The 7,884-nt window shown below is 37.8% G+C and overlaps 1 protein-coding gene across 1 annotated transcript in view; it reads left to right on the forward strand.

Moving 5' to 3' along the window:
• fyb1b (FYN binding protein 1 b) overlaps positions 1 to 7,884 on the forward strand; it is a gene marked incomplete in the record, with an annotated part of 13,832 nt that continues 5,948 nt past the window's right edge. Inside the window, 2 exon segments of the mRNA XM_014003840.1 lie at positions 1 to 187; positions 4,965 to 5,949. Of these exon segments, the coding sequence (XP_013859294.1) occupies positions 185 to 187; positions 4,965 to 5,949 (988 nt within the window).

Raw genomic sequence — 7,884 nt, forward strand, 5'->3', positions numbered from 1 at the left:
CACAGCCAGATCTGGAGTTTACATCCACCMACAAACACACAGAGCCCCACAGTCGGTGTTTCTCTCTTCGTCACTCAGTGTGTCTCAACTCCACAGAGCAGTTCTGTCTTCGACAGCAACGGACACAGAACAAAAACTCATCCTTTCTTCATCCAGTAACTCAAATTGGACTGTTGTCGCAAARATGGTGAGTACAACTTCAGCTAAAACTGTTTAAATGATCACCATTTGGATCCTCAAATAGTTTCATAAGTTTATATGATCTAATGATCTAGAGTTATTTCTTTGCAAGACAGTTTTTATTATTGACAACTCTATAAAGAGAACATTTACTCTTTTATAAGTCAACTGTTTTGACTGGAAAAGTATTGATATTACAGGATTCTCATTTTCAACATAAAACAGACACATTTTCTCAATTTTATTCTAAATTTGATAGATTTTCTTACGTTTCTCCTCATGTACGTTATTTTAAAAAAAGAAAAACTCACAATTAAAGTTGCACTTCTGGTTTTTGAGTCAGCACGGACAAAGCTTCTCTGTTTTTCACTTTTTGTCTCTGAAAATAAAAACTAGTTCCTGTATATTTTGTGCAGACAAGTTTACTGTTGCAAATGCTTTTTTAGCAGCTTATTCACTTGCATTGACATGGTATTGTTCTTTATTTTTGGAAATGCAAAACTTGCTAAACTCAGTGATAGTTCAGAAAAGTGATGTAATCTCAACTAACAGCACACTGCTGCAGTTTGCACAACTTCCTCAGTTAAAATATAAAAATATCTGTAACTGAACAGGTTAAAGAGGTCTGGCTATTTTTGAAGCGTCAAATAGTTTTGACTACCGGTACTTAGTACCTTATCTGTTGTTACATCAGTCATGGAAAGTATGATGAAAATGTCAGAGGTCTTCCTCCAGGCTAATGGCTAGACAAACTATGGCCTGTTTTATGGTGTTTTTCTGGCTTTAAAACAAGTTTTTCTCAGAAATGTTATGATGTGAAAGAATGCTACCTTAGCTGATGTTAAAACTTTGCACTTTGGCATTGTAAAAAAGAAAAGGTACTTAATCAAGTCCCCATGGACTCCAAAGTGCTTCACAGAGTCATTCACACACTTATCATGGTCAGTTGTGTTGTACAGCCACAGCTGCCATGGGGCACACTGATAGGGGCAGGGCTGCCATGCTCCGGACCCTCCGACCACCAGCAGCAGGCAAGATTGAAGTGTCTCAATGACTGAAATGGACAGAGCGTGGATTCAAACTTGCAACCTACTGATTACAGGACAAACTCCCTACCTCCTGAGCCACTGTCACCCTGGTGTGCACAACACCCTCTGTTTAGTTTGACACTGTAAACAAACAACATGTGTTTTTCACATGTTACTGAGCAAATATGTTTGCAGAGCACCTTGACCTCATGCTGAAGCTGCTGAACACATCAGTCTGTCGGGAACTGATTAACCAAAGCAACACACTGGTTCTATTGAAAAAACAGCAACAAACTAAGTAAATGATGTCAAATACACAGAGGTGTCTGAAGTATTCACATCTATTACTCAGGTAGAAGTATAGATACTAGGGTTTACTCAAGTAAAAGTGTAAAAACTGGTTTTAAAACTACTTCATTCATGAAAGTAAAAGTAAAATAAAGGAAAAAAAACTTCAACTCACAATCCCACCTGAACGTTTCAGCTTCAACTTGTCCTTGCTAGAGGGCAACAAGATTTGTGTCATACAGATGTGATGGATCACATACAGACGGTGGACGGTTAAAAGATAAAATGAAAACAAGAAATACAAAATGAGACAAGGCTATATTTTAAACTTAAGGAGTAGAAGTAAAAGGTTGGCTTAAAAGCAATTACTCCATATGTATAGATAGCCAACACTTCTAATTAAGAAAAGTAACTTTGTTACACCTCTACATGTAGCTAATGTAGCTTTCTTTCAYGTCAGAATGACTTTATTTAGAAGTAATTGCTTATTTAGYCATGAGACACAAGATAAAGCAGGCTCTCATTTAGCTAACCATTAGCTAACCATTAGTCTAGCATGGAGGAAGCTCTATGGTGTATGACTTGTTAATAAGTTACTGTTAACTAACTGACTGAACGTTACTTCAAAAATGGCCAGACTATCCCCTTTAAACATACGTTATCCTTCCAGCAGTTGGTATAACTTTGTCATTTAACTGTTGAAGAGGTTGTACACAGCTGGCCCTCTGCAACATCACTGGGTGTTTCCAGAATGTCTCAAAGTTTGTAGGTTTTGTTACAAAATTGAGACTGCACCGCACACATATTTAGAGAAGCAGCAGCTGCAACAGTTTGGCACAGAATAAATTAAGCAATTTATAGCTGTCAGTGGTTGAGAAACAGAAGTAATAAGTGGGAACTTTTCTCTTATTCTTGTTTTCCTTCTTTCACGTTTGGTCACATTTCAAGCGTTGGTCTTGAGAMACTTTGTTCGGCCAGTTCTGTAAGACGTTACTGGCAGTGACACATAAAGGATATTTCCCACTTGAACAATAAAAATAGCACACACACACAAAAAAAAAACCCTCACCTGACTGGGTTTTCTTTAGGCTTGCTTGTAAGATGGGGGAAGGCAGCTAGAATGAATTCATCATGGTGACCAAAAAATGTGTCAGATAAGCATTAACATAAAAACTCAGATTCAGATTACAGTCCTAAACTAACTGATCTGTAATACAATTTGTTGGATTAGAGCAAAATAAAACAAGCCTAAATAACATAAGTGGTCTTTTTTTATCATATATAATGGTGTAGCAGGCAGTATTTATTTGGTTTTAACGTTATAATATTTCAGATTTAAAGAGATTTAACACCATACTTGAGTACAAAACCACTTTGGTAATAAAGTGACATCGTCCTAAGTATTTAACATAAAATGCTTAATAATTTTAAATTTTAAAGATTGCTTTTCCAAAAAAAATTACTCAAATACAGAAACTTTCTACAAAAAGAAAAAAAAACATGCTTTTTTCACAAACAGTTTATACCAATGAGTATACAGATAATATGAAAAAAAAATGAGGAAAAGATACACATTGTTTTTAAAAGTCAAAATCTATTCCGGGTTGAAYGGAAAACTCTAGCTGATTTAAATAATGTTCAAACTTCCCATTTAGCTTTGGAGAGTTAATGTGTTCTTTCTGCTGACTTGTCTTTTTCCACACTTTTTGTACCATGTGGCAGGTAGAGCAGTGATTCTTATCTCCACTTCCTGCTGCATTCTCTGTGGCTCCAGTCAAACCAGCCTCATAGGTGCGGCTGCTGCTTGGTCACTTTATTCACAATCTGCAAATGAAACAGCTGCAGAACTGGTCCTGTCCACACTCCGTCACAGTTTGCAAATATCATTGATGTTTAACAATATGACAACCTGTCAGATTCCACGCTTTTTGACTACTTATCCAGTCATGCTCACTAATTTTTGAAAAAAATATATATATTTTTAGTTTTTACTTGCAGCCAAATACTTGTACTGGTCAATAACAACCAGTCCTTTTTCTACACTTTTAAAAATCAGTCTGAATTTTTGACACCTTTTTTAACAGAAAACTCAATTCTCCATAATTAATAACCCTGATTATTAACATGTTGAACATTTCTTTAATCATTATCAGGTTTTTGTATGAGTTACATTAACAGTTTCAAATTATGCCGACACATGGTTCCCTGTTTTCAAAAGCTGCGTTTCACTTGACATCAGGGTTCCTTTATTTTTAGGGACATGTTGGAAACTTTAAAGGTTTATCACCCTGGAATCTAACCTTTAGTTCTTTGTTTGGAATTGTTGTTTTTAATAGTTACAATCTAACACTAAAGTTTAACGTGTGACCTTTTGGAGACGGCAGTGTAAAGGAGCTCCTGGATGTGGGGGAGTGAGCACACTGCAGTGGTTGCTGATTTACATTCTCATTTGTGTTTTTTAAGTTTTTGACATTAGAACGTATTCGAACCATGTTTGAACTTTTTGTGACTCAGTCAGGCATGAGGATGTTTTGAATGTTGTGACACTGGAAACAAGAGGGAGACAGGAATTGATGTGAAATGTAACAAATGAAAAAGCACAAATTTAATTGATTAGATAAATGGTTTAGAATGATGCCATGAGAAGGAAAGGGATTTTTTTACTTTGCAACTTTCTGTTCCCATTCAAATTTATTTTGGGTCAATTGTGTGTCTGTACATGGTTTTTTATTCCCCTTTTTCTACACTCATCAGTTTTGGTTTTGTCGATATGAAAAGGCCAAACTGTATTTCTATTTTTCTTTTTCCAACATGCCTTTTAAAGGGATGTTTCAAGACATTAGTGAGTGCAACACATTTACTACTGGGCTCATTAAAACATGTATTCTTTCTATAAATTCATATTCATAAATAAAGTTGGCATGCCAAGTTTTAAACAAAGATCTTGTAATTTGTTAGTATGTGTTAGGCTGACTTTCAGCTCTTATCACACTAAATTTTAGCTCAGTAAATGTAAAATGGACTGAAATACAGCCATTTTTGTGTTTTCTATGGTCCGTTAGCTATAGTGGCTATTTTAAAGGGGACATATCATGAAAATCCTCTTTTTTTTTTAGCCATTAAAGGCATTTTGTTGTGTATTTGGAGTGCAGAAAAGTGTGAAAAGAAGAATTAAAAAGGTTAATTTGTCCCCTTTAAATTGGGCTGACTTCAAAAGTTAATCAGTTGTAGATGTTACTTTTTGAGAGTTTTGTTAAAATCTGTCCAGTGGTTTATGAGATATTTTGCTAACAGATTAATTTGGCATCGCCAGGGGGACRAGCAAATTTTAAAAAAATGTGGCCACCTTGGACAAAAGATAAGACAATAATTGTTCATAATAATTACATTGACCCCCTCTTAAATCCCATCACTGTAATGATTTTTAATCCAGATTAACTCTCTTGGATTCTTTTCCATTATTTTCAGGAAAACAAGTCCGATGTTAGGGCAATGAGGGCCCGCTTCCAAACAGGTGGATCATGCACAGATGAGAGCTCCTCTCCACCAGTTGGACGCATTAAATCGCCCCTGCAGCCCACCCTCTCTGGTCCAGCGGCTCACAAAAAGCCTGTCTTGGAGAGCCTATCGGCCAGTGGCATAAACGTAAAGCCATCAACTCTGAAAAGCACACCGTCCAGTAAAAGTGACTCAGACGCACCAGAAGCAAACAAAATCAAAGCCATGGCTAACCGGTTTGCTCAAGCTCAGGACGACAGCACCAACAAACCTTCGGTTGTTAACAAAGTGCCGACGACGCTGAAATCACATTTTCCTCCACCTGTTGAAGCTAAAGGTCCTGGTCATCCATCTCCTCTGAACAAACCCGCAATCAGCTCCACTCCGTCTGATCCCAAACCTGTGTTTCCAAAACCCCCTGGTTCACTTAACTCGAAGCCTAACTGGATGAAAGAAGAYAGCGGTGGGGGCACAGCAGTGAACKCAACCCCGACGCCCCACAAAATGCCTGCCCCGCAACAAAAGCCGATCAGCGGCGTTCGAAAAATGTGGCAGCAGAGTGACGAGCAGGCAGAGGCGAACACAGACACTGTGAACAAACCTTCACCTCAAGTCACTCCTGCTTTTAAGCCCCCCACCAACTTCAGGACTGCTCAGAATATGTTCAACAAGGAGAAAGACACGTCTGAGCAGAAAGAGAGCGGTCCGGTCAGCAAGTCACCCTTCACAGCTTCTAACGCCGCTCCACCGCCAAAACCGCCTGCCAGTAAAAAGCCCAGCATTAAAAACCCAGCGAGGTCTGCTCATAAGGCTGTCAATGGCGATGTAGCCGGAGGCCCAAAGCGAAACCCTCTGCCCAACAGTTTAGCTTTGGGGCCTCCTCCTGCTAAACCCAACAGACCCCCCAAAGTAGACCTGGCAAACTTTAAAAGAGGTGCAGAGCCCCCTGAGAATGGTAAGTACAGGTTTGTTACTATTAAGCTTTTAAGTGATCTGTAGTCTTGAGTTTGTAAAATATTAATATGCTCCACCAAAATAATAGCCTGGCCCTTGCCTTCCTATGCAGTACCGCTTAATTCTAGTTTCTCTTCATTTACAAAGCAAAGTGAAAGACAAGGGTCTGGTTTTTATCAGGCTACCAAAATATAACAAGCAATGAGATCACACTTTCATGCCCCTCATGAACATTTTACTTTGAGGCAGAATGTTTATCTTATCCTGCAAACTACAAGATCCAAAAGTTTGTTTAGATAAGTTTATATTTCTTTTCCATGACACATTTGGTATTACAATTATGACAATGTCTGTTTGTTGTGCAAAGTTAGGACAAGAAGATCGCACTTAGCACAAAATTTGAGCGCAGTTAACATAAAATGTTAGCACAAGAATATAGCACAGGTAAAATTAGCATGAAAAGATAGCATAAAGTGTTAGCACAAGCAAAGTTAGCACAACAAGACAAGTCATTTTTGTCTTTGCTTTGAAAGTCTGCAGAAAATCACTCCAAAACAAAACTTGCACTTTATAACATTTTAGATGAACAAACAGACTAAACAGAAAGAATGAGTTGATGCAAACAACTCAAAAGAGGCTAAACGGTTTGCATTCACAAACTTTTGGTCTCCATTGTCTCATTGTTTCTTGTGAACAACACTTTCTCAAAGCTTAGCTGGGTCCAGTTTCTCAACGGGTAGTTTGCACGTCTCCAGACTGTCGGAGGAGGAAGGTCTCTTATTTTATCATCTTAAGTATATTTCCTGTAGATCATAAAAAGTGCAAAGTTTTGTTTGTGTCGTTGTGCATGTTGGTTCATGTCAGAAGTGTGAAAAACAGCTTGCTTCACAAGTCTGTGCGGTTCAAGTGCCGTTAGCAAAAATTAGCCTGCAGTTGTTGGGTATTAAAACAGCAATGCACACTTGTTGTAAATAAAGCTTTTTATGTGTTTGAGACAGGGACATTATAGTATAAGGGTAATTATATCTGAAGGTTAGATCTCGTAGTCTGCTCATGTTTTACAAATGCTGCTTTGTTCAAAATTTTCTGATAAGAGGCACAAGTTACAGAAACACATTTGGTTCCTCTATTAGCTGCAACCAAGTTCCCCATCCAGTTTCTCCTTTCTCTTTCCCCCTGACAGCTGAGCTTGCTTCACCACAAGGGGGAAGTAAGTTCCAGCAGAGTGATGGGTTTAAACTAGAGGAAGGTTTTGGGACTTGAACTTCAGCTGAGTTTATTTTGGGCCAATGGGGAATCGTGACTGTCRGCCTAAATCAATGAGGAAATACAAAATAACAAACTAACACAATAAGAACCTTTTTTGAAGCTTTGTGGAGAATTTGATTATTAAAGGTAATTGTGGATTGTTTTCAAAGTTTGCTGTATTTTAAGCAGGGATTTAGACATGTCAAAGCAGGAAGTGAACACCACCATGAAAAGTAGGTGACAATGGCATCACTGTGTCAGTTTGACAGTTAGAAAAATCTATTAAAAGCATCTCACGAGTGGACAAGTGTTGAAACTCTCAGAAAGTAAAGTTTAAGATTTGGAGTCAATTCACTTTAAAATAGCCACTACAGCTAATAAACCTTAACAGACACAACATTGGTTTCATCTTAGTCAGTTTTACAGATATTTGACTAAATGTGGTGTGATAGTAGCTGAGAGTCATCTCAAACATGTAATCTGAGATTCAACAGGTTACATAAGATCTTAATTAGAAATATCTTTTTGCATGGCAGCAGCAATTCTTCAAGAAATGTTAGTCTCAAATTCATTCTTTTAACATTTTATTTTCATTCTGTTTGTTTTTTATGTTTTGTGTACTTATATGTGTGTGTGTGTGTGTGTGTGTGTGTGTGTGTGTGTGTGTGTGTGTGTGTGTGTGTGTGTG

Source organism: Austrofundulus limnaeus, unplaced genomic scaffold (assembly GCF_001266775.1).
Source record: "Austrofundulus limnaeus strain Quisiro unplaced genomic scaffold, Austrofundulus_limnaeus-1.0 Scaffold20, whole genome shotgun sequence".
In the NCBI taxonomy this organism is placed as follows: Eukaryota; Metazoa; Chordata; class Actinopteri; order Cyprinodontiformes; family Rivulidae; genus Austrofundulus; species Austrofundulus limnaeus.